General features: G+C 50.4%; 1 protein-coding gene across 2 annotated transcripts in view; it reads left to right on the top strand.

Annotated features, from left to right (window-relative positions):
• The window catches only part of LOC137412890 (calcineurin-binding protein cabin-1), a 180,766-nt gene extending 153,877 nt beyond the window's left edge, over positions 1-26,889 (top strand). For both annotated transcript variants that reach the window (XM_068098225.2, XM_068098230.2), the window contains 2 exons: positions 19,932-20,137; positions 26,460-26,889. In XM_068098225.2, coding sequence (XP_067954326.2) covers positions 19,932-20,137; positions 26,460-26,627 — 374 coding nt within the window. In that variant the 3' untranslated portion in view covers positions 26,628-26,889. The remainder of the gene's footprint in view (positions 1-19,931; positions 20,138-26,459) is intronic.
• Positions 26,890-27,024: the final 135 nt, after the last annotated feature.

The following is a 27,024-nucleotide window of genomic DNA, read 5'->3' on the forward strand; positions in this document are numbered from 1 at the left end:
CGCACACCTCGCTCATGTTGTTCGACGATTGCGTGTTTTATAGCCAAGCTCATCATCCTCTTCTTCTCAGCACTGCACTTGGCACTCACTTTCATAGGCCCCATGGTTAAAACTAAGAAATTTTCCAAAATAACCAAAATGCGAAAACAAAAATGCAGCGATATACGGCAGAGATACTGTACTTGCACGGCAAGATAACCACGTGACCGGAACCCACATGGTGGCGGCTGGCGTAAACTCAAAATAACCAACATGCGAAAACAAAAATGCAGCGATATACGGCAGAGATACTGTACTTGCACGGCAAGATAACCACGTGACCAGAACCCACCTGGTGGCGGCTGGCGTAAACTCAAAATAACCAACATGCGAAAACAAAAATGCAGCGATATACGGCAGAGATACTGTACTTGCACGGCAAGATAACCACGTGACCGGGTGGCGAAAGCTCGTAACTCAGATCTCGGCTCGCATCTCAAAGCAATAAACCGCCCGAGCGACGGCTCGTATCTTGAAAAACTCGTAAGTTGGGGCACTCGTAAGTCAAGGTTCCACTGTATATATATACAGTGCTGTATATATATACAGTACACTGTATATATATATACAGTGCATTCATCTTACTGTATATATATACAGTGGAACCTTGACTTACGAGTGCCCCAACTTACGAGTTTTTCGAGATACGAGCCGTCGCTCGGGCGGTTTATTGCTTTGAGATGCGAGCCGAGATCTGAGTTACGAGCTTTCGCCACCCGGTCACGTGGTTATCTTGCCGTGCAAGTACAGTATCTCTGTCGTATAGCGCTGCATTTTTGTTTTCGCATGTTGGTTATTTTGAGTTTACGCCACCAGGTGGGTTCCGGTCACGTGGTTATCTTGCCGTGCACGTACAGTATCTCTGTCGTATAGCGCTGCATTTTTGTTTTCGCATGTTCGTTATTTTGAGTTTTGCCGCCAGGTGGGTTCCGGTCACGTGGTTATCTTGCCGTGCACGTACAGTATCTCTGTCGTATAGCGCTGCATTTTTGTTTTCGCATGTTGGTTATTTTGAGTTTTGCCGCCAGGTGGGTTCCGGTCACGTGGTTATCTTGCCGTGCACGTACAGTATCTCTGTCGTATAGTGCTGCATTTTTTTTTTCGCATGTTGGTTATTTTGAGTTTTGCCGCCAGGTGGGTTCCGGTCACGTGGTTATCTTGCCGTGCACGTACAGTATCTCTGTCGTATAGCGCTGCATTTTTGTTTTCGCATGTTCGTTATTTTGAGTTTTGCCGCCAGGTGGGTTCCGGTCACGTGGTTATCCTGCCGTGCACGTACAGTATCTCTGTCGTATAGCGCTGCATTTTTGTTTTCGCATGTTGGTTATTTTGAGTTTTGCCGCCAGGTGGGTTCCGGTCACGTGGTTATCTTGCCGTGCACGTACAGTATCTCTGTCGTATAGCGCTGCATTTTTTTTTTCGCATGTTGGTTATTTTGAGTTTTGCCGCCAGGTGGGTTCCGGTCACGTGGTTATCTTGCCGTGCACGTACAGTATCTCTGTCGTATAGCGCTGCATTTTTGTTTTCGCATGTTGGTTATTTTGAGTTTTGCCGCCAGGTGGGTTCCGGTCACGTGGTTATCTTGCCGTGCACGTACAGTATCTCTGTCGTATAGCGCTGCATTTTTTTTTTCGCATGTTGGTTATTTTGAGTTTTGCCGCCAGGTGGGTTCCGGTCACGTGGTTATCTTGCCGTGCACGTACAGTATCTCTGTCGTATAGCGCTGCATTTTTGTTTTCGCATTTTGGTTATTTTGGAAAATTTCATGTTCATGTTCATGTTTTCATGTTCATGCCATGCCAGGCCACAACTTGTTCAGAGTGCCGGCGATAGCTCGCCTTCTCTTTGTGGAAAACACGGTGAGATCCTTAACATCCAACAACTAATGGGACGCAAACGGGGCGCCCAGTTTAGCGGTACACACATTGATGAATCACCCTGCCTGTGATTCACCCATGACAGGTTATAGCTGGGTCGGGATTCAAACCCAGGCTGGACAGTTTAGACTTTAGAGTCAAGTGTGCGTACCTCCAGTCCAGGCCATCCTGCCAACTTGTATGCTGCATACAGGTGAAATATAAAGCACGAGATATTTTTATATATACTGTATATTTTAAAAAAAATTGGTGTGGTTTTTGGCGGGCTGGAACGGATTAATAGCATTTCAATGCATTTCAATGGGGAAATTTGATTTGAGATACGAGCAATTTGAGTTACGAGCTCGGTCACAGAACGAATTAAACTCGTAAGTCAAGGTTCCACTGTATATATATATATATATATATATATATATATATATATATATATATATATATATATATATATATATATATATTGTTGCGGATCTCAACGTCAGCCTTCCCCCTTACCAAGGGGGGATTAATCCCCTTGTCTTTTTGCTAGACGTGATCCGGGGCTATGACATTCCTTCCGGTCAGCGTTGGGTAGGGTCGTAGGCCGAATTCCTAATACCTAATTACCAACGCCTCCCAGGAAGCAAGGAAATAACCCCGCCCGAACCACGGTTATAATGGAAACGCCGAGCGATAGCGAGCCGTGATCCGAGCTGTTAACAGGTACTAAACCCGATCCGAGCAGTTCCGAATCGTGCCACGCTTACCCAACGGAGGAAAGGACTGATACGGTTGAATTAGGAAGAAACAGGAAGAACAGATTGGTTTATTAATAATTTGTACAGGAAGGAGGAGAATAAACACAGTGAAGCTTATACAGTCTTAACTTATCCCAGGACAAACGGGCCCGCACACACAGACACTCACACACAGACACACTCACACGGGGATGTAGATGGTCAGGGTTGATGATCCAGGGATGATGGCGTCCAGGCAGCTCACTCCGGTCTTCGACTCGTACCGTGGTGTAGATGGTCAGGTGGCAGCGGCCAGGAACTCTCCTCGTGTCGTTTACGCGGAGCGGACAATTACAGGGCGGAATGCGGGCGAAAGGTAGGCTGGCTGTCGGTTACACTCGCGGCTCAACCGCGTACATAATAATCGGCAGCTCGAACGCGCTTCTTAATTCATTTTCCTCACGAGGCCTCTTTGCACAATCCTCTTGATGCGAGCTCGCTCAGTCCTCTCGCATCGATCAGTCCTCTGTAATGCGCGAATCGTGCCAGTCCGTTATCATGCCAATGCTTGGCTTCCCTCACGAGTCCTGTGCTCATAAATCCTCTTAATGCGAGCTCGCTCAGTCCTGTGTAAGGGCTTTGTGCGTGCGTTTATATAGCGCCGCCCAGCGAACCCTCTGGAATTTGCCAGCCGCGCTCTTACCACGCCCCTTAAGCCATGCCTTTCGAGCCCTGGTTGGTTGTTGGCTCTTACCGTCTCCGCCTTTGACGTGCTGCTTGACGTGGCCACAGCCCGACCTCACGCTCCTCCCCCTTTTCCAGGCCTACCTCGTGGCCACCCGACTAGTTTGAGCGAGCAACTGGCAGCTAACACTGCCGGCCCAACGCGTAACAAACGAGGTGGATTAGCCGAATGGGGCGCGGGATGGATGCTGCTTAACGAGGTCGATTTGGAGGGTGGAGGCAAAATGAACGGGACCTCAGCTTATTATTTATTTTACACAACGCAGGTATCACAATTGGAAATGGCCTTATTCTCACATATACTATGACATAACTAATGTTCTAAGGTGGCCTACGTGTTGCATGTGGACTAACTATGGGGGCAAACCTTTAACCTTTATTGATGTTATCTGTACATTCTCAGAACCGCAACAATATATATATATATTGTTACGGTTTTTAGAACCTTCACTTTGTAAATTTAGTATTAAAATCCCTGATAACCCCTATGTACATTCCCCCTTAATTGGCTGTTAATTGAAATAAGTGCACCTTAGCTAGTCCATGTACAAGCACGTAGCCTATCATAGGCTTCCCTCAATAGTTATCTCTTTATTCTATGTCAGTTTAAGGCTCTGTTTTCCATTAGTTGACTCTGCATTGCACCAAATGAAATAAGATAGATCCCCTTTCAATGGCCCCAGAACCTCCATTGCCAACCGCATTGCCAACCGCATTACCTCCGTTACCAACTGCATTTGACTCCATTACGCACGCGGTCAGCCCGGAGACGAAGGGCGTTGCCCGCCAAATCGTCATCAGAAGGTGGAGCCAGGAAAGCCCTTGCCGACCAACCAAGGATGAGGGGTTTGGCCTGAGAGGGCAGAGAGAGAACGATCGAGGAGGTTCGCGAAAGTTCCATGGGCGTGGTTATATAACCCGTCGCGCGGTGCCCCCACCTCAGTCCAGTTGAGGAGGAGCTGAGAAGAATCGGCACGCCCTGCTCGCGATACCAACCAGCACTCTGAACAACAACAAGTGCGGGCACGCGAACCTCGACGTGCCGCGGTCCTCGGATCTCCCTGTCGCCCGTTGTGTGAACCAGAGTGCGAGGAGTCGGAGCTGTCACCTCCAGCCCTGCCGTTTGCATGGACCTGAACCTTCTCATCCCTCCACCCATTCCTGCCATTCCATCCTTTTGTGTACATGAGTTTGTTTTGTGTGTCTTGTCCCTGGGAATAAGTTAAGCCTGTATAGATAAGCTACGAATTGCTCTCTGTCTTCTTCTTCTTCGAATTTCCCTGTAAATTACATTTCTTTTCTTCTCTTGCTTTGGTTGTGTGTAAATAATTAATAAATACCTGTGTTCTTTCTTTACCCCTTTTGCTTCTTCACATTCGGTCGCTTTAGAGATTTCCCCATTGAGTTCCTGTGGTGCGATTTCGGCCAGCGTTTAGAATCGGGTTAGTCCTTGTTAAATGGCTCGAACTCCGGGTTGCTAAAAAACGCTCGGCAACTAGTCCATCTAAAACCGTGGTTCGAGCGGGAGTCCCTTCCCTGCGTCGTGGTCAGGAGTGGCACTCAGGTCCTTGGGACTTTTCATTGACCAATTACCCTGGCTGCTCCCGACCGGAGGGAGCGTTGGGATTTCCAGGACTCACGTCGGTCAGTTATAGACAAGGGGCTAATCCCCCTTGGTAAGGGGAAAAGGCCGACGACTGAGATCTGTAACAATTGGTGTCAGGAGTGGGATACGGACCCGAAGTGCGCTTAACGCACTCAAAATTTGAAGCGGCCGAAATTGTTTAACATCCTAAATTTAAATCGTGCCATGGATGATCAAGGCGACCGGATGCCGGTGGGGGAGTTAGAGGTGGTAGAGTCGACCCAGGACCCCGGGGAGGCAGCGGGAGTAATGGAGGAGGAGAGCAATGAGGATGTGGTAGCGGTGGTTTCAGACGCACAAAATGGCGGCCTCGCGCACGAGGTTGTAGCAGCACCAAATGTCGCCGTGACCGCAGCAGCGCCGCCGATGTACTGGGGCCTATTCATGCAGCAAATAAAGGCCTTTATGGTTAAGTCGGGTGAAGAAATGGAAGACAGAAGGAGGGCTGACAGTGAGAAAATGGAAAGCAGAATGATGGGAGCAATGAGGGACGAAGGGAGGGGTACCAGTAACCAAATTGGGAAGTTAAGCAGCAAATTAGGGGGGATAGGAATTGGAGCGAATTGGAGCGAATCGGTAAAGTTGGGGACAGAATGGGTGACCATGACCACATACAAAAATGTGGGGAGAGCGCACAAAAATGTGGGGAGACCATGGGGCGCATGTTGAGCAGGAGGGGCACTTCGGTGCACGACGAGGTAAAGCAAGTTGAGAAGCGCTGGTTGAGCGAGGCAGAGCAAAGCGTGGGTAAAATGACGGGTATAGAGATCGTGACCCGGGGTATGGAAAAGCCGGCGACCGCTGAGGTAGAGGGAATTTTAATAAAGCCAGCGGTCGTCGAGGTGAATAAAGAAAAAGAAATAGTTCAAATCGGGCTTGTAGAGACGGCAGACTTAGAAAAGCACTCGCGGCAGGGAGAGATGGAAAATGTGCAAAGCCCCTGCTCACATCACGATGCTGTGCTTAATAACACCAATGAAAGTTTGCAGGTGGTGTTTGGAGCGAAGGAGAAGAATCCCCCAGGTGAGTCGTGCTGTATATTGTGCGGGGAGATTTTGCAGGAGGATGATTGGCGCAGAATTTTTTTTCGCGCGCTTGGGATCGAGAAAGCATCCGGGCGTTGGTGAAGGGTCCCCTGTGAGTGGTGTGAGTGGAAATGGCGTGCTTGTGGAAAAAAAGTGTGCGTCGGAGAATGAATGCACGACAGAGTATGGGAGTGATACCGAGTGCGAGAGCGAATGCACGTCGGAGGGTCTGTGTGAAACAGAGTGTACGGAGTGTGACACGGAGAGTGAGTTGGTGGTGGAGCGGGTGCGAGAATGCACACTGGGAATGGGAGAGAGTGTGCGAGTATGCACACCTGAGTTGGCGGTGAAGCGCGTGATTGGGTGTGCAGAAGAGTGCACAGCCATGGTTGTCACAGAGGATGTGACCGAGGAGTGGGCGCGAGGAGGTGTGTTGAGGAAGTGTGTGAACGGCGAGTGTGCGCAAGAGGTGTGTGAAGGACGAGAGAATTGAAGGAGCCCGAATCGAGAGTCCTGTCAAGAGAGACGCGCAACCTGCGGGAGTACGAGTTCAAGGGAGACGCTGTTCCAACCAGCCTTGCCACGACAAGCTCCGACGCGCTGCTGGAGCACCCCGGCGGTGTGGACCCGAGGGTGGGGAGTCTGCAGCTGCTCGCTCCCGGCCCGGCCGTTCTGCAGTCCCACCTGAACCTTCCTCCCCTTCCAGCCATTCGTTCCTGCCTTCATTCCCCATTCGTGTAAGTCTGCCTGTCGTCTGTCTGTCTGTGTTGTCTGGGTTTAAGTTAAGCTTGTTATAAGAATTGCACTGTGTCTTCTTCTTCTGTAAGTTCCTTTCGTTTCTTTCCTTCTCCCTTGGTTTCTTTGGTTTTGTACAATAATTAGTAATAAATACCTGTGTTCTTCCTACCTTTGCCTTCTTTCCTTCACATCCGTTCGTTTTAGAGGTTTCCACATTGAGTTCCTGTGGCACGATTTCGGCCAACGCTCAGAATCGGGTTTCGTCTTTGTTAATGGCTCGAACCGCGGGCTGCTAAAACCGCTCTGCAAAATAACATCTTGTCCGTGGTTTCGAGCGGAGTTACCCACGTGCCTTGTGGAGGGATCACCGGAGGTGTACGGGAATCCCTTGACCAATCGCTTCGGGCAATCCCACCCCACAGGGGAGCGGGATAGCTTCAGGATCGGAGACAGCCAGTGCAAATAGAAGGGGGATTAACCCCCCCCCCCCCCCCCCCCCAGCTAAGTGGAGCGCCGTCTTCCGTTTTCGTAACAATTGGTGTCAGGAGTGGGATCGCATAGCAAGTCGGCGGGAGCCCGCAACTCCCGCCCATACATAAGCAATGCTGGACTGCATGCGGTGGCCCCGTGCTGGCTAGTTCGGTAGGCCATCAATAAGTATGGGAGATTTTCGTCCCAGTCATCCTGATGGGTGGTGGTGAACAAGGCCAGTTGTTGGACCAATGTTCGATTGAACCGTTCCACCATCCCGTCAGATTGTGGCCGCAAGGGCGTGGTCCATGTTTTCCAAATTGACAGGAGTCTGCACACATCTTTTAGTAATTGACATTTAAAATTTCATCCCTGGTCGGTGTGCAGCTCCTGTGGAATCCCGTGCCGACATACAAATCCTTCCACAAAGGCCTGCGCTACCATCCCGGCTTCTTGGTTGGGGAGGGCGTAGGCCTCCGGCCACTCGGTGAAATAATCCATTACAACGAGGATGTACTTATTACCTTGGCGGGTGCGGGGTAGTGGTCCTAGGATGTCCATAGCCACCCCCACCTGGTGTAATTGAAGGGGCGCCCTCATCCTCCATTCTGGTCCCTTTTTGGCAGAACAGGCGTCGCATCTCCGACACCAGTCCTGTATGTCACGCCCCATATTTACCCAATAGAACCTCCGGCGGACCCGAGATGTTGTCTTTGTCCTGCCCAAATGGCCGCCGGAGCGGGTACCATGCACCTGTTGTAATATGACGTTCTTAAATTTGTCAGGGACTATCACCAGCCAGGAAGTTCTCTCAGAGGGAACCTCCACCCACTTGCGATATAAGATGTTATCCTTCAATTCCAGGGTCTGCCACTGAGCCCAATACGCCTTGGTTTGCCCCCCGAGGGGGGTGACCTCTTCCCCCTTTGGTCTTTGCCCCAATTTGACCCATTTGAACACCGGTCCCAGGACGGGATCCTCCTGCTGGGCCGTGCTTCACGCCAAAGTTCCGAATTCTTCATCTGCGGTTCGTGGGAAAATTGGCCCTCTCACCCGGGTTGCCCGGATGACGAGGATTGGGGCGGAATCGCCCAATTGCTCCCTCTCCTCGTGTCTCGCACAAAAGTTATAGTTTTCTCCCAGACAAGGACACCGAGAGAGCGCGTCAGCATTACCATGGGCCTTCCCGGCCCTATGGGTCACATCAAAATCGTACTGCTGCAACTTTTCCAACCACCTTGCAATTTGGCCCTCCGGTTCCTTGAACCGAAGGAGCCATTGCAAGGAGGAATGGTCAGTTTAAACCGAAAATTTCCGCCCGTACAGGTGCGGGTGGAAATGGTTCATGGCAGCCAGCACAGCCAATAATTCCTTGCGGGTTACGCAATAATTTCGTTCGGGCCTACTTAAGGTCCGACTATAATAACCAATCACTCTCTCCACGCCCTCCTGTGTCTGAGACAAAACTGCGCCCAATCCTTCCTGGCTTGCATCCGTGTCCAGGGTAAATGTCCCGTCACTTGTGGGGTAAGCTAGAAGGGGTGCGGATGTCAAACACCCCTTCAATTTTAGGAAAGCCTCTTGGCACTCCCTTGTCCAATTAAATCGCGTCCCCTTCTCCGTAAGCCGGTGGAGGGGACGGGCCAACTCCGCAAATTTCACCACGAAGCGCCGGTAGTAGGAGCAGAGTCCCAAAAATCCCCGTACCTCCTTGATGGTACGTGGTGCGGGCCACTCCTCTACCGCTGTAATTTTGCCTGGGTCTGTTTTTACCCCCTCGCGACCGATAACATGACCTAGATAGGCCACCTCTCTTGCAAACAAGGTGCACTTACTCGGACTCAGCTTCAACCCTGCCTGCCTGAGGCACCCAAACACCTGGTCCAAATTAGCTAAAGCCTGGGGGAAGGTCTTGGCATGTACAAGGACGTCATCCAGGTATACCAGGCATGATTGCCATGGCATGCCGCCTAGTACATGTTCCATTAATCGCTCAAAGGTGGCGGGGGCGTTACACAAACCAAATGGCAAACGGGGCTAGAAACGGGGGGGCTAGAAGCCAAATTTGAGGGTTTAGACAATAAATTTGAGGGTATAGACAATAAATTTGAGGGGTTAGACAATAAATTTGAGGGGTTAGACAATAAATTTGAGGGGATAGACAACAGGTTGGAAGGGCTAGAAGGTAAATTGGAGGGCCAACTGGAGGACGTGGGTAATCAAATTGGGGAAATGAAGGAGGGGTTAACGGGGTTGGAAAATAGAATGGCCACCCAGGAGAACCAAATGGAAGGGGTGAAGAATGGGTTAGGGGGGTTAGAAAACACCATGGAAGGCAAATTGAGGGAAATAGGGGAGCAATCCACCCGGGAAATTAAACAGATGGGGAATCAGATAGAGGAGGTGAAAATCGGGTTAGAAACCAAATTGGATGCCCAGAGGAATGATTTGGAACAGATGAGGGTGGCATCTACCAAAGAGATGGGAGAAATGGGGGAGGAGATCAAACGAGGTGTGGGCGAAGAGGTCGCGGCGGTACGCGAGGAGGTAAAGCGGGGTGAGGAGCGTATGAAGAAAGAGGTGAGAAATAGTACGGCTAGGTTACAGGGGGGCATAGAAGATCTGACGAGGGGAGTAGAGCAGCTGATGGTGGGACAAAAGGAATTAGGGGAGCAAGTGGAGAAGAACACTGCGGTAATCGGGGGGTTGAAGGCGACACAGAAAGAGATAAAAAAAGAACTTATAGCGACGAAGAGGGAATGTCAGATGGTACACGAAGGGTTGACGAAGAGGTTGGACGAGGAAATGGAGACGAAAGAACGGGAAGTAAGAACGCACATAGAAACGACCAAGGTGTCCTTAGAGGAAGAAATTGAGGGGGCTCACCGGGAGATAAAAGAGGTGAAACAAAAATTAGAGGAAGTGGAAGAGGGGGTAAGTTAAATTAAGAAGAGACGGAGGGAAACTCAGAAGGAGATAAAGGAGGAAGTGATGGATTACGTACAAAGTCTGTGCTCAAATCGTGATGATGTGCTTACTAACCAAATAAAGAGTTTGCAGGTGGCGGAGGAGGAGCGAAGACGAGGTGCCGAGGTGAGTGGCGATATACTCGGAAATGTATATGGTGTGAGGGGAGATTCAGTGGGCTTGGGGGTTGGTTTGGACCCGGGTGTTCGTGAGAGACCAATGGTGAGGTGTATGACTGGTTCGGAGTGTATGGAAAGAGGAGGTGTGCAAGGAGGTCCGACTATGGGGAGTGAGAGGGGTATTGGTGAGCAAGGGTGTGCGGGTATGGAGTGGGTAGCGGGTTGCGGAAGGGCGACCCAGGCATCGACACCAAGAGGGGTAGTGTTTGGAGGGACGGGGGATGCACGGGAGCCCCCCCGGGAATAGTGTACTGTGGGGGCCCGAACGGTTTGGTCGCGTGCTGATCCCGCACGGAGTGACGCACGGGGTCCGGCCTTCGGGCGCCCACAAGGTCCACTTGCGCCGTATGACGGCAAGAGTGATCTGAGGGCGCACCTGGCGCAGTTTGAATATGTGTGTAGAGGCAACGGTTGGAATCCGGACGAAGGTGGAGTACACCTTGTGGGAGCACTGCGTGGTGCGGCGGCAGAGGTGCTGACAGCTTTACCACCGGGTGCTCTCACCCTGCCAGCTCTCCGTGCGGCCTTAATTAATCGTTTCGACATTGAACAGCAAAGCGAGCTTGTTAAAGCTCAGCTTGCCCAGCGAAAACTCAAGCCCCAGGAGACCATCGGGGAACTTGCCCATGACATTCGCCGCGCAGTCAATCGCACACGCGGACATGGCAGCGAGTTCCCAGGGAAGCCTGGCGCTGGATCACTTTATCCAGGCTCTTCCGGATCTGGAGCTCCGACAACAGCTCGCCATGTGGCCCCCGCAGACCATGAGCCAGGCAGCCGACGCTGCAGCCCGTTGGGAAGCAGCGAGGCCGCTGGCCCAAGGAGGCGAGCGCTACGCAGTGGCGGTGCGTCAGGTAGGGCCCGTGATGGGTGGCGGCCCCCCTAGGGGCCCTGCCCCCAAAGGGGGCCCTGGCCTGGAGAGCATGGTCCGGAGGCTGGTGGATCGGCGCCTGGCGGGACCTGGACCATGGCAGGCGGCCCCAGCGGTGGCACCCGGTAGTCCACGACAAAGTACACCAATTCGGACATTCAGGGGTGGGAATTTGGAATACCGGAGGCAAGCACCTTACCAGGTGAGGTGCTATAATTGTGCTCGGCTGGGTCACCGTGCGTTGGAGTGTCGAGCTCCGCGCCGGGACGGTCCCCGCCAGCCGATGCCCTCAACTCCGCCCCGTATCGATCGGCCTAGCCGACCTCAGACACCCCCCCCCCCCCCCCCCCCCCCGCCAGAGCCCGGGAAACTAGAACGTGCCGGGCATGCAGGGCGGTGTTCGGCAGTAGGGGATGGAGAAGAGCCCTCATTGACGCGACAGGTCATTCATTGTGGCCAAATTGGAACAGGTAGTTTGACAATTCGATGCAAAATTGCCGGCGTGGGGGTAGACGCCGTTGTGGACACGAGAGCCAGCGCCACGATCATCAGCCCCGTGATCCTTAATTCGAGTGCAGACGGCTGGGATAAAATCCAGCGTCTGGAAAATCATAGTTTGCAGCTGGCTACCGGGGCAACGGCTCCGATCATAGGGCGTGGTTTTGTGACCCTCAAGTTGGGATCGGTAAAGAGGGAGATGGAGGTTTGGGTGGCGGAGGTGTGCGACCCATGCTTAATAGGGTTGGATTTGTTGACTGCCAGCGGTTGTAAAATCGACTTGTGCCGGGGGATCTTGCAAGTGGGAGTGGAAGAGCTACCATTGGAGGGGGTGAGCACGGCCGAAAGGGTGGAGCTGGAGGCTCCTGAGGACGTGACCATCCCTCCGGGGGCCGAGGCCATAGTGTCGGCCCGATGGTCAGCTCGCCCGACCTGGGAGGAGTCCTGCGGCCTGGTCGAACCGGTGGCAGCGCGATCCATACCTGGTTTAATCGTGGGCCGCACCCTTGTAAAAACGGACGGGCCAGTGGTGGTCGTTTGAGTAATTAATATTAGTACTGAACCGCGCACTATAGTGAGGAGCACGAAGGTAGCTGGCTGCACCCCAGTTAGAGAAGTCGCGTCAGTGAGGGGCGAGAACATCCAGCCGAGCCGGCCCCAGGGGGAGCCTTCAATAAGTAATAGGAATAGGCCCGATCCCATTTGCGAGATGGTAAATCGTAGTAGCGTAGAGTTGGGAGGTACCCAGAGGGAGGCCTTACACAAACTGGTTGGATCCCATTTGCATATCTTCTCCTTGTCCCCCGAGGATATTGGACGTACGGGCCTGGTGAAACATCAGATCCACACCGGTGAGGCCCGGCCTATTCGTCAGCCTGCCCGACGGCTCCCTTGGAGCAAGAGGGCGGAAGCTGACGAGCAGGTTGAAAAGATGCTCGATGCAGGCGTCATCGAGCCCTCGGGAAGTCCCTGGATGTCACCCGTTGTGCTGGTTAAAAAGAAAGATGGGACCACGCGGTTCTGCGTGGACTATCGCCAGCTAAACAACGTGACACTCAAGGACTCATATCCCCTGCCAAGAATTGATGACACCCTCGATGCCGTTGCGGGCTCAAATTGGTTCTCAACTTTGGACCTCAAGAGTGGGTATTGGCAGGTGGAGATGGATAGGACAGGGAAGGAGAAAATGGCATTTTCCACAGGTAAGGGGCTGTATCGGTTCACTGTGATGCCGTTTGGTTTGTGTAACGCCCCCACCACCTTTGAGCGATTTATGGAACATGTACTAGGCGGCATGCCATGGCAATCATGCCTGGTATACCTGGATGACGTCCTAGTACATGCCAAGACATTCCCCCAGGCTTTAGCTAATTTGGACCAGGTGTTCGGGTGCCTCAGACAGGCAGGGTTGAAGCTGAGCCCGAGTAAGTGCACCTTGTTTGCAAGAGAGGTGGCCTATCTATGTCATGTTATCGGCCGAGAGGGGGTAAAACGGACCCAGGCAAAATTACAGCGGTAGAGGAGTGGCCCGCACCATGCACCATCAAGGAGGTGCGGGGATTTTTGGGACTCTGCTCCTACTACCGGTGTTTTGTGGTGAAATTTGCGGAGTTGGCCCGTCCCCTCCACCGGCTTACGGAGAAGGGGACGCGATTTAATTGGACAAGGGAGTGCCAAGAGGCCTTCCTAAAATTGAAGGGGTGTTTGACATCCGCACCCCTTCTAGCTTACCCCACTAGTGACGGGACATTTACCCTGGACACGGATGCAAGCCAAGAAGGATTGGGCGCAGTTTTGTCTCAGACACAGGAGGGCGTGGAGAGAGTGATTGGTTATTATAGTCGGGCCTTAAGTAGGCCCGAACGAAATTATTGCGTAACCCGCAAGGAATTATTGGCTATGCTGGCTGCCATGAACCATTGGGCGGAAATTTTTGGTTTGAACTGACCATTCCTCCTTGCAATGGCTCCTTCGGTTCAAGGAACCGGAGGGCAAAATTGCAAGGTGGTTGGAAACGTTGCAGCAGTACGATTTTAATGTGACCCATAGGGCCGGGAAGGCCCATGGTAATGCTGACGCACTCTCTCGGCGTTCTTGTCTGGGGGAAAACTGTAAATTTTGTGCGAGACACGAGGAGAGGGAGCAATTGGGCGATTCTGCCCCGATTCTCGTCGTCCGGGCAACCCGGGTGAAAGGGCCAATTTTGCCACTAACCGCAGATGAAGAATTCGGAACTTTGGCATGGAGCACGGCCCAGCAGGAGGATCCCGTCCTGGGACCGGTGTTCAAATGGGTCAAATTGGGGCAAAGACCAAAGGGGGAAGAGGTCACCCCCCTCGGGGCGCAAACGAAGGCGTATTGGTCTCAGTGGCAGACCCCGGAATTGAAGGATAACATCTTATATCGCAAGTGGGTGGAGGTTCCCTCTGAGAGAACTTCCTGGCTGGTGATAGTCCCTGACAAATTTAAGAATGTCATATTACAACAGATGCATGGTACCCGCTCCGGCGGCCATTTGGGCAGGACAAAGACTACATCTCGGGTCCGCCGGAGGTTCTATTGGGTTAATATGGGGCGCGACATACAGGACTGGTGTCGGAGATGCGACACCTGTTCTGCCAAAAAGGGACCAGCACGGAGGATGAGGGCCCCCCTTCAATTACACCAGGTGGGGGCCCCCCTTGAGCGGGTGGCTATGGATATTCTAGGACCACTGCCCCGCACCCGCCAAGGTAATAAGTACATCCTTGTTGTGATGGACTATTTCACCAAGTGGCCGGAGGCCTACGCCCTCCCCAACCAAGAAGCCGGGGTTGTAGCGCAGGCCTTCGTGGAAGGATTTGTATGTCGGCACGGGATTCCACAGGAGCTGCACACCGATCAGGGACGAAATTTTGAGAGCCAATTGCTAAAAGATGTGTGCAGACTCCTGTCAATTCGGAAAACACGGACCACGCCCTTGCGGCCACAATCTGACGGGATAGTGGAAAGATTCAATCGAACATTGATCCAACAACTGGCATTGTTCACCACCACCCGTCAGGATGACTGGGACGAACATCTCCCGTACTTATTGGCCTACCGAACCAGCCAGCATGGGGCCACCGCATGCAGTCCAGCGTTGCTTATGTATGGGCGGGAGTTGCAGGCTCCGGCCGACTTGCTATGCGGTCCCGTGCCAGAGACCACAGATACACCGCCAAGGGAGGGTTCGCGCGTCACCTGGAGGAAGGCATGGAGAGGGTCCATGCCTTCGCCCGCTGCCAGCTCCATCTGGCCGGGGCCAAGATGAAGCGCAGGTATGACCACCGGAGCCAGGGGAGTCAGTACGCTCCGGGGATGAAGATTTGGTTCTTTAATCCCCGGAGGCGGAAGGGTAGGTGCCCAAAACTCACCTCCCCCTGGCAAGACCCGGGAGTCGTCCTGTCGCAAGTCTGCGACGTGGTCGTAATGATCAAAATGGGGCCACGGGCCCTCCCTCGGATCGTCCATGCCGACCGGATAAGACCTTATGCCCGTGAGCAGGCGCCCACGTGGATCGCCTCGGCTCTAGATGCCGAGGCAGGACCCAGTACCTCTTGCGAAGGGGGCTCGTAGTGTCAGAGGACTGGGGGGTGATAGTGGGACATGCCCAATGTGGTGGGATGGCAACTCTGCCATCCCTCACATCAATGGGGGCACATGAGCTATAGTTTTATGGGGTTTATGGCAGTGTAAGCTCGCCGAGGGAGGGTTAGGATAATGTTTCGGGACCTAGAGATGACCATAGGTAACGGTAGAGGTAAGTAGCGACATTGGACAGGTAGTCGGGGACATAGAGAGGTTAGAATGGATGATAACGACGTGGGATGTGCTTAGTTTAAAGGGAAGACGGGTAGCACCAAGTTAGAAGGAAACCAGGTAGAGCAGATGATGCCGTGTGTTTGAGAATCGAACGTGTATGGAGCAGTGTATGAGTGAGTAATGGTGATTGTGGATTGTATTGAGCATGGAAGTGTATGGAGCAGTGTATGAGGAACAATTGTGGTTGTGCATTGTATTGAATGATTGAAGAAGCCTGGGAGGAAGGAGGGTGCAGGAAGCACCAGGTGTGAGCACAGGTGTGCAAGTAAGGAACAGGTGTATGGAGAATGGTTGTGTGGAATAGCTGGTATGGAATACATGGAGTATGGAATGGATGGTGTGGAGGGAGTATGATGGAATACATGGAGTATGGAATGGATGGTGTGGAGGGATTATGGTGGAAACTGTGGAGTGGAGTGGATGGTGCGAAGGTGTGAATGGGGGAAAAGTGGACCCCTATCACAAATACCCGGGGAGGGTAGTTTAAGAGTTAGGTCGAGGGAGTAGGTAAATTGTGGTTGGATATTGGCATCTGTGGTGCATGGTGGAAGAATGGTGTTTGGATGGGTGCATTAGTGACGTGGAAATGGCTGGGCGTGTGGCCTGTTAGTGTGTGTAGTTAAATGGGCACTCCATCACTGTTTGGATGTCGGCCAGGTGAGGCCGCAGGTGGGCTCTGGGAGCCGGTAGAGTTGTTGTGGATGGGGCCCGAGGATCCAAAGGACGGACCCGGGTAGCCCAATGCCAGAGAGGGCACCGAGGGGGGTAAGTGTCAGAGAGGGCCTTCCCCAGTTAGATAGGTTAGGTAGGAGCAGGTAAACTCAGAGGCAACTGCAGTGGTGGAGGTGTGCAGGTGGGTAGACCTGCTGGGAGAGCCACACGACCCAGTCCTGAAATTGTGCAAAGGCACAGGGAGTTGAACCGGGGGAGTGAGACCCCAAATTGAAGAAGCACCACAGTTTGGTCAATGGGAATTTGGTTCTTAAAACCGCATAGAGTGTAAGATGGCCAACGGATTGGCAGGGAAAGACCCCGGGTAGTGTAAAGTGTGTTAATGTCATTTAGAAGGTAGATAGGATTGAAATCTCCTCGCACCATCTACATCCACTCACCTGAGGTGACAGAACTCCACACCATGCCATGTTTTTATTATTTTTGTGCAAATGTTTGGAATGTGAGACGCATCATGACGTGGGTGTGACATTGTGCTGATGTTCCATCTCTCCCTCCTTATGAGGATTGATGATGAATTGGTGATGGCAAATTTTAGACAATGGGATTGTGACGAATTTGGTATTAGGGGAAATATGGGGAGGACGAGGCGGTAGCGACGGATTTGTAAATTGTAGTGTAATGTGTAGATTGTTGTAAATATGGGTAAGGGCAAGGGTGGAGTAGGTAACTGGGGGGGGGTGACGTACGGTAGGGATGAGCTTTCTCACTTCGCTCTCCGTGCGCACCTTGTTCTGCATTACCTGTGTTGATGTGTACCCTTGCGCCCTTACCCCTCGCTAACCTGTCATCTCTGTCTTCCTTCCCCAACCGAGGACCGTGCTCTCTGGGCACTGAGGGGAGCGTGCGGGGGGGCCGCGTCGGTGTGCCCGAATCCTCGCAACCAGCTGCCTGCATCCACGCACCACTTATGGACCACATGTCTGTGGCTGAGCACCACTTATGGACCACATGTCTGTGGCTGAGCACCACTTATGGACCACCGGTTTTGTGGCATGGCCCCTCTGCTGGGACCGGCCAGGTTGGCCAGAGGAAGATCTTGCTTGCGGACCTCGGTGAGGTGGCACAAAGCCCACAGGTGAACCACCCATAGTCGGCCCCTGTGGGCCATAAATAAAAAAAAGTGGACATGTTCTGTGCTTTTTATTATTATTGCAAATAGGCCGCCAACAAGAAGAACATGAAGAAAGACAACATCAGGAAGAACAATGGCCAGCAGAGCGAGCCGAAGAAGAAGACCACCAACAGGGGTTTTTTTTTTTAAATAACTATGTTGACTGTGCACTCCGGTGCGTTTTGGTGAGTGGTGCTTTGGTGCTCTTTATTTGTGCTGGTGCGTCGATGCAGTGCATGCTGTCCCCCCCCCCCCCCCCCCCCCAAAGAAAGATCACAGGTCCTGGGTTAGTTTTGTAAATAATCAAAGTAACGTCACTTGTAAATAATGCTCCCCACTGTACATGTGTAGTTTGTGAACAATTCCGCAATTCGGTTATCCTGTGGGCGTGAATCTGTTAGACAGGGTGCAATGCAGCAGAGGGACATACTTATTTGTGTTTTAAAACTGTCACACTCAGGGTCAGGTTAATTGTAGAGGGAATTACACCTACGTGCCACACTAAGTTAAGTTTTATAGGCCCGGGACGTACCTGGAGGATGAGGGTGCAGTGTTGCGGATTTGAGAATCCTGTAATTGTTGTAAAATCACCCTCTAGTAATGATTTCTTGTAAATACCTCCGTTAATTGTAAAGGTCAAAGGTCGTCCCCTTAGTTAGTCCATCGCATGCACGTAGAAAATCATATACCCTTCTAAATAGTTATTTCCTTATTCTATGTTAGTTTAAGGCTCTGTTTCCCATTAGTTGACTCTGCATTGCACCGACTCGAATAAGATAGTTCCCTTTTCAACTTTCCCCCAAATCATCTCTTCAAAGTGCCAGTAACATTGGGCGGTTTTCTGCGGCGTTCGCCACCGTTGCATTGGGCGGTTTTCTGCGGCGTTCGCCACCGTTGTATTGGGCGGTTTTCTTCACTCAAAACTCCATTACGCACGCGGTCAGCTCGGAGAAGAAAGGCGTGTCTCCACCTCGTCATGAGAAGGAGGAGTGAGCCAGCCCCGATCAACCAACCAAGCATGAGGGGTTTTGCCTGAGAGGGCGGAGAGAGAGAGGTTCAAGAAGATTCTAGGGCGTGGTTATATAACCCATCACGCGGAGCCCCCACCAGAGTCCATTTGGAGTCCAGTCCAGTTGGAGCAGATGACCGAGGAAGCCCCCACGAGCAGATGACCGAGGAAGCCCCCACGAGCAGATGAGTGAGGAGTCCACCGCAGCTGAATCCACCGCAGCTCAGTCCACCGCAGCTGAATCCACCGCAGCTGAGTCCACCGCAGCTGAATCCACCGCAGCTGAGTTGAGAAGGAGTTGAGCTTTAACGGCAGTTCGACCCGCGGCCGCGAAGCAACGCCGCCGTACGAACGGGAATGTGGAGAGTTGGCGGCTGCTCACTCCCGGCCCGGCCGTTCTGCGTCCAGCTGAACCTTCCTCCCCTGCCAGCCATTCGTTCCTGCCCTCATCCATCCTTTTGTGTACGTGAGTTTGTTTTGTTTGTCTTGTCCCTGGGGTATAAGTAAGCCTGAATAGTTAAGCTAGTATTGCTCTGTGTCCTTCTGATCCTTCCATTTCCCTGTAAATTACATTTCTTTTCTGCTTTGGTTGTGTGTAAATAATTAATAAATCCCTGTGTTCTTTCTTTACCCCTTTTGCCTCTTCACATTCAGTCGCTTTAGACGTTTCCACATTGAACACCTGTGGCACGATTTGGCCAACGTTTAGAATCGGGTCTAGTTTTTGTTAATGGTTCGAGCCGCGGGCTGCTAATCCGCTCGGCAAATAACATCTTGTCCGCGGTCTCGAACGAGGTTGCCCACCTGCCTCGTGGAGGGAGCGGGGCGGCTTCAGGAGCGGAGACGGCCAGTGGAAATAAAAGGGGGATTAACCCCCCTCTTGCTAAGGGGAATAGCCGTACTCTGTATCCGTAACAATATATATATATACTTACTTTTTACTTACCTTTTCCACATGCGAAATTTGCATTTATGTTTATTTAAATTATACAATGGACTACAAAATGTAAATGTTTCATGATATTTGTTATATTATATCACCTTTATCTATCAATATTGTTGAAATGAAGATCAATTAGCTGTATGTTGAAATATGTTGAAAAAGTCAAAACTTTACATGGGGTGTACTTACTTTTTCACGTGACTGTATATATATATTGTTACGTGAAATGTGGGGGGAGGGGAGGGGCGTCCATAGCTGGACTGTGGTAAGTGTAGTATGGTCGGTGTTTTAAGTAGGTTAGATTGCCATGTAACAGGGACCTGTCAGCGTAAGTCATTTGTTACATGTGACGCTAAGGCAAACGTATGCAATTTATAGACAGGCTCGACATTAATTTTGTGGGCATGAATAAGTGACATAATAATTGCACAAAGTTCGCAGTTCATAGTTATTGGCTGTTATTGAATTTTAACTCTACCTCTCCCCTCCTTTCTTCTTTACTACCTATTTTGACCTGTCTCAGGCCCAAACCTGCAACTCTCGCATAGCCCCTGGCCGGCTTCAAGCGCATCAATTTCTGATGCTGCATGTTCGCGATCCTTCACATCTCCAGTTAGCCTTCCAGAAGCCAGACCATCGACACATCAGTCTGATTCTTTACCTATTGTTTCTCCTCCAATTGCACATGAACCTCAGCCTGTCTCGAATGAAACAAAGAATAAGTTAACGGTACGTGTCAGTCATTTTTCTATAAGTATCCAGTTGCTGTTATTCCATGCTGGCACTTTTGGTGCAGACAGAAAAAATGTATGTATGTTGGTACAATTTAGTTGATTTTTTTTCTTCACTTATTATTATTTTTTTTTCTTCTTCATTTTTTCTTCAGTTCACACACAATACAATGATGTCGAGCAGTTTCCCTCATGGGCACAACTTCAGACTTGCAGTATAAACATATCACTAAAAGTATTTGGACAGTATTAATATTTCCAATAGCGATGACCAACCTCCAATTCCATACTTATAAATCAGGTATCGCTGTCACCAACCTTTTGTGACAAATTTTGGTTTATATTTGGCAAAATATTCTGCTGTTCCTCCTTTAGAGTAACTGCGAGTTCAGTAGTGGCTTGTGCTCTCGTGATGCTGCCCCCACGCCCCTTCCACATACGAGCGTGTTTCAGTTGGACTTAAGTCAAAGATCCCGGCTGGTTACCGCAACTATTCAGTTTTCCTCGTTTTTCCTCAGCAACCACATGTCTGATTGAGACGAAACTTTCAGGGTAGGAGTGACACCCATGCAGAATATTTTTTTATGATAATATAATTGTTGTTGTAAAAACCAGAGTTACAACATTGTCTCAGAGATTGTGAGTTTAATTCTGAATCTATCTCTAGCAATACCTGTAAGAAAACCAACAAGCAATATATCAATATTCAGCATTCAGAAATGGATTCGCAAACTAGAACAAGCAAGCCTGGAACAAAGGGCAATACGCACCATCTAAGTATGCACAGCATTACAAAAGATAAATGTCACAGGAATAATCGTAGCGCTGTCTGTCTGAGTTCTTATAACTGTCGCGCAGTGGACACAAGCCGAATAACACCTGGGTTCAACTTCGACACAATTTCATTACATTCTCCCCGGCGTTAAAACTACACTACCCCTAGTGGCGGAGAACAAGCTAGCAAGCTATAACAGCATAGAAACATCAGTTAGCAGCAGTCCATGTCAGTCCCAGCCTTAGCGATCAGGGCGGCGAATTTCTCTTCCGGCACGCGTCCGATAGGCATCAGGAGCTTCGACCTCAAGACCGAATTCCCCCGCGTCGGAATAACCGCCTAACTCGGGTGACGGCGGTGGCTCCACAAAGCCATCCGGATCGGGCGTATGTGGTGGTGGGGTTGACGGTGGATTCTCTATCATCGGATTAGCCGGGCCGAAGGCCGGCCCAACAGCATCCCTGCATGGGGCAGCATGGCGCACCGAGACTAGACTCACGTCCATTTGGCAGCAGCACTCGAGCATGCTCAGGGTTGGCTTGGAGGATACGAACCTTGTCAACGAGGGGGTAATATTTACTTGAGCGAACTGCGCGTTTGAGGAAAGCCGTTCCGGGTTCAGCAAGCCAGCCCGGCAAAGGACGAATACCGCCAGAACGACGCGGAAAACGAAACATACGGTCCTGGAGAGTTTGATTAGTAGCGGTGCTCAATAAAGTCCTGATCGAGCTTAGCGCCCCGGGTACCACCCAGGTCCATCGGTCCAACCCCAGTCCGCGGGACTTAAGGCTCAGAGCAACGGCTTTCCATATAATGCCATTAAATCGTTCCACCTGTCCGTTCGCCTGTGGCCTATACGGAGTAGTATAGCTCGAAGCGATATTACACTGGAGCAAGAATGCTCTCACATACTGTGACAAGAACACCGCTCCACGATCAGTGTGCACATAGGCCGGATTCCCAAAATTGAAAACGATTCCCGCAGACACCAGATAACCGTGGCAGCGGTGATACAGCCGCACGGGAAAGCAAAGGGAAATCTGGAGAACTCATCAACTATCGTGAGAAGATAACGAGAACTACCCGAAGCCGGTATTCCTTGACAAGACGGTAGACACGAAGGCAGCAGGGGCCCTTTGAAGTCCATGGCCAATCGCTCCCACAGCCGAGTAGCCTGGACCAGCGTACTCATCTGAGGGTTGGAGAAGCGAGGTTTGAGTTCAGCACAAACGGAACAAGTGCGACATAGCTGACGAATATCCTCAATGGAGTAGGGCAAATTACGACTGCGCACATAGAGCTAAACGCGTCACGCCGGGATGGCACAATGTGTCATGAAGAACACGCAGATCCTCAAAGGAGGTGAGACTAGCACACACCGCTGGCCGTGATAATGCATCTGCTACGAGATTATCCCGCCCTGGATGATACCTGATAGTGTAACAAAAATCGGCTAACTCAATCCTCCAGCGAGTGATTTTCTCATTCTTAATGCACTGAGCATGGCGCGTGTCGTACATAAAGGCAACACTTTGTTGATCCGTAATGATCTCAAAACATTTGCCAAGCAAATATGGCCGCCAGCACCTGATAGGCTCAATGATTGCGTACGCCTTCTTTTCAACAGACGCGTGTCTTGGTTCCGCGGAGGAGAGAGTCCTTGAAAAGAAGGCCACAGGTCACCCCCCCTTGACAGAGTGTAGCAGCTATCGCGTGATCCGATGCATCGCTTTCCAAAACAAAGGACTCGTTTTCATCAATAGCCGACACAGCGGCGCCAGCTATGTCGGACTTCAGGCCATGGAAAGCGGCCTTAGCAGCGTGATTCATGGGGAACCCTTTGCAATCTACATGGGGATGAAGCTTCTCAGAAAAATTTTGAACCCACTTTGAGTAATGAGCAAAAAGCCCGAGAGCACGCTTCAAAGAAGCACGATCGAGTGGTGGGGCCATGTCGAGCAAAGGTCACAGTCGCTCCTTGTCTGGAGTGATAGTGCCGTGGGTCACGGTGTACCCCAGGAGATCTATCGTTTGAGCGGAATAGCGACATTTAGCCTCGTTCACAGTCAGGCGATACTTGTGCGCAACCTCGAGGAAGCGCTTCAGGTTAGCATCATGATGAGCTTGATCGTACCCACAAACCGTGAGATTATCCAGATAAACAAAGACATCGTTTAAGCTCTCCTTCGCAATGATGCAGTCCATGGCCCTTTGGAAGCAGGATAACCCCATTGGTGACCCCAAAATGCAGACGGGTGAACTGGTACAACCTCTGTTCGGATTCAAACCCGGTGTAGATGCGATCAACCTCCGAGATTGGAATCTGATGATACGTGCTACCGAGGTCTAAAGTACTATATACCGAGTACTGTGCCACCTGGTGAACCAGAGAATCCATTCCCGGGAGTGGGTAGGCGTCCAATTGTGTAAACCGATTAATCATCTGCGAATAGTCGATTACCATGCGTTTGCAGTGCATTTCGGTCTGAACCACCAAAACTTGGGCCCTCCAAGGCGATCGACTAGGTTCGATTATGCCCTCCTTTAATAGCCGTGCAGTCGTCTCAGTAATGAATTGCGTGTCAGCCCGTGAATAGCATCGCGATTTAAAGGCAACTCATGTACAGTCAGTAGTCATGCGTGTACAGCGACAGTGGTTCAATTTCCATCCCTGCAAGAGCACACTCAGCAAGAGTATCAGCACCCCCAACTTCCATTTCCAAATGCCCATGCCGTCGGAGAAAATCATGTCCCAGCAACACTTCCGCACATAATGCTGGAAAGACCATTAAGTGCACATCCGGAAACATTCGGCCATTAATCACAAGCTTCAGTCGGCATTCCCCTCGAGTGCGGAGCCTTAGCCCATGGGAAGCCATGAAAATTCTGCGTGTTGTCCCGAGAGTCGGCCAGCCAAGCTTCTGAACGAGTCGTAAATCGACATAGCTATCCGCAGAACCCGTGTCGATTAAGGCATTTGCGTTCTGCCCTTCAATCATAAGTGGAATAACAGCGCTGGGCAGTCCAGGCGGCCCTGTAGTCGTCGAGTTGTCCAGAGGGGGCACTCGAGCCACGCACGTGGACCCGACGCCAGCTAGCGTCGACCGTGAAGCCAAAGCCGAACGTGGCTCGGGCGATGAAAGGATTCCGGTCAACGGTGTTCGAGCCGAGCGAGGCTTGCGCAGGGAGATGATCCCAGTCAAGGGCGTTCGAGCCGAGCGAGGTGCCGATTGTCTCGTCGGTGCGTTGATCCTAGTCAAGGTCGTGCGAGCTGCACGGGGAGGTGATCCCAATCAAGGCCGCACGGGGCGCCGATTGTCTCTCGGGTGGAGAGAGAATCACAGACAAAGTCGAGCGAGTTCGCCGGCCCCGTGACGAGTGACAAAGCTTTGCAAAATGTCCCTTTCGAGGACACGAATGACTTGTAGCTTCTTTTGCCGGACAAACTGTGACCTTAAATGAATCCGGTTCCCGCAGAAGAAGCACTTAGCGTTACTTCCGGCTGAGGGATCGGCAGCGGCGGCGATTGTCACACTCGGGTCGAGATCCTCGAGAGTATCCGCTGTCTCCGATTCCGGCGGAGGTGCAGCATCCGTTTGCTCCGCAGTAGCTCTCTCCGGTCGTGTCACGCCGGCTAATCCCGCAGTGACGTATGGTCGTTCGTACGCTTCAGCTTGGGCCTATGCTTCTTGGTACACAAGCGATAATTCATGAGCTTTTTCCAGCATCAGATCCGTTTCTTCAAGTAATCTCTGTCTTATGATAGGTGAATGAAGCCCAGAATCAAAAGAATGTCTCATTAAATCATCACATACTTGTTCATGTGTCCGTGTTTCAGTAGTACAGTCCTTCACTAATTGGCGTAGTTCCTGAACAAAGTGGTCAAGTGTCTCCGATGGGTCTTGTCGCCGAGACACGAGCAGATATCGAGTACAGACCACGCTCCGAGTCTTGAAGTATATTCGTCACAATTCTTCCTCGGCGGCGGCGGCGTACGTACCGCACTGGGATATGTACGTGAAAACTGTGTGATTTATACGGGAGTTGAGCACCGCGAGCTTGGTTACATCTGTGAGCCCCTCCTGCGCTTCCACGTAGCTGGTCAGCAGAGTCATCCAATGCATGAGCTGAGCAGACGCATCCGGCGCCTGAGGATCCGTTCCAAAGATTGGAACTTGTATCAGCTTATGAGTCATGGTGATCCCGTTCAAGACAAGAGAGGGATTCAGAATTAATTGTTGTAAAAACCAGAGTTACAACATTGTCTCAGAGATTGTGAGTTTAATTCTGAATCTATCTCCAGCAATACCTGTAAGAAAACCAACAAGCAATATATCAATATTCAGCATTCAGAAATGGATTCGCAAACTAGAACAAGCAAGCCTGGAACAAAGGGCAATACGCACCATCTCAGTATGCACAACATTACACACGATAAATGTCACAGGAATAATCGTAGCGCTGTCTGTCTAAGTTCTTATAACTGTCGTGCAGTGGACAGAAGCCGAATAACACCTGGGTTCAACTTAGACACAATTTCATTACAATTGTAACGTCGTAGGTCACGTGGTATGGCAGCCATCTTGGATTAAACACAAATAATTTAAAAAACTTAGTTCTAGGAAACCGTTGAATGGAAATAATTGAAACTTGGCATATTGTCAAGTACTCCAAATGGGGAACATAACCATGATGATGACAAAAGCATGATGTTTTAATTGAATGCCTTGTCCTAAAAATCTGAAATTGCATGCACATGATCTCTGACCCATTTGTATTGAAATATTAAATATATGACATCATAGGTCACATGATTTGGCAGCCATATTGGATTGAAGGAAAATATTAAATAATTATATCTCTGAAACCGCTTACCCTATCAATGCGAAATGTCATCTAACACTATTGTTGCATATAATTTGAAAATGATAATGTCGTAGATCATGTGGTTTGGCAGCCATCTTGGATAGAAAAACGAACCTTTTCTGATCAACACAAAACTTCACAAACGTGATCCCCTACCCATGCATATGCAGAGTGCACATTTTTGATGTCATATGCCACATGGTTTGGCAGCCATATTGGCTTAAAAGCCGATGTTAAAAAAAAATCCATTCTCCTAAAACGCTTCACCGATCGATGTGAAACCTGACCTGTGGTAAAAATGTGACACTTCAAAACAGCTGAAGGTATTTAAACCATACTTTTTTTTAGGGCAGTGAACGAGGTTATCTACCCATTGTCACGGGCAGGGACTATGCGGAGGCATATTGGCACACATTCGCATTGCTCTCGTTTTCTTCTTTTTTGAGAAGGGGCAGTTCATAATATACAAATTAATCTTTTAAAATAATGATTTGCTTATTTTGCCTCTTTTATCCATAGCTTATCTTCCACTGATTGCACTCCTATGTGATATAGTGTTCTATAATTAACCAGGGCAATGACCAACAAAGACAATGTATTGTTGTGCAATAATTTTCTTTTTGCAAATTGTCTGCAATTTCCAAGCTGTTCATCCCTGCTTTTTCCTCTTTGTTTGCAGGCTGCGATGCTTTCCAACCGCTGGCCATCCACATCGTCTTCGCCAACCTTTCCGTCACCTTCTGCAAATCTCAATCGCTCACCATTACCATGTCAGGAGCTTCCAACAGGACTTGCACCAGAAACTCCACAAGGAGGAGGATCAGGACAGGTCAAAGGATCAGGATAAGGACAAAGCCTCTGAAATATAATCCATTTTTGTTTTACGGACCTTGAATTTTTGTGCTTGTTGTGTCCATTTCCCTCAATGTTATAAAACGCAAAGCCAGGCTACATTGTAGTTCCAATTAACTGTTTTGTTATCTGCCAGGTCTCTTTAAATGACCTTCAATCCTGGAAAATTGCAGTCTCACCAGATTCCTGCAGAAGGATCGTCACACAAAACACTTTCCAAAAACATTGATGAAATAAATAGTTTATACTTTTGAGAATTTCTTCGCTGTTGTTGTTTCTTGCAGTGTGAATGAATGATTTTTAAAAAGTTAAAGGTCACGTGAGATGGCTCTCATTTTGAGATGGCTTGCTGACGAAGATTTAGTGGTGTATGGGTGGAGCATCTGTTCTTG

The sequence above is a fragment of the Myxine glutinosa genome, chromosome 1 (genome assembly GCF_964187855.1).
Source record: "Myxine glutinosa chromosome 1, kmMyxGlut1.1, whole genome shotgun sequence".
Lineage (NCBI taxonomy): Eukaryota > Metazoa > Chordata > Myxini > Myxiniformes > Myxinidae > Myxine > Myxine glutinosa.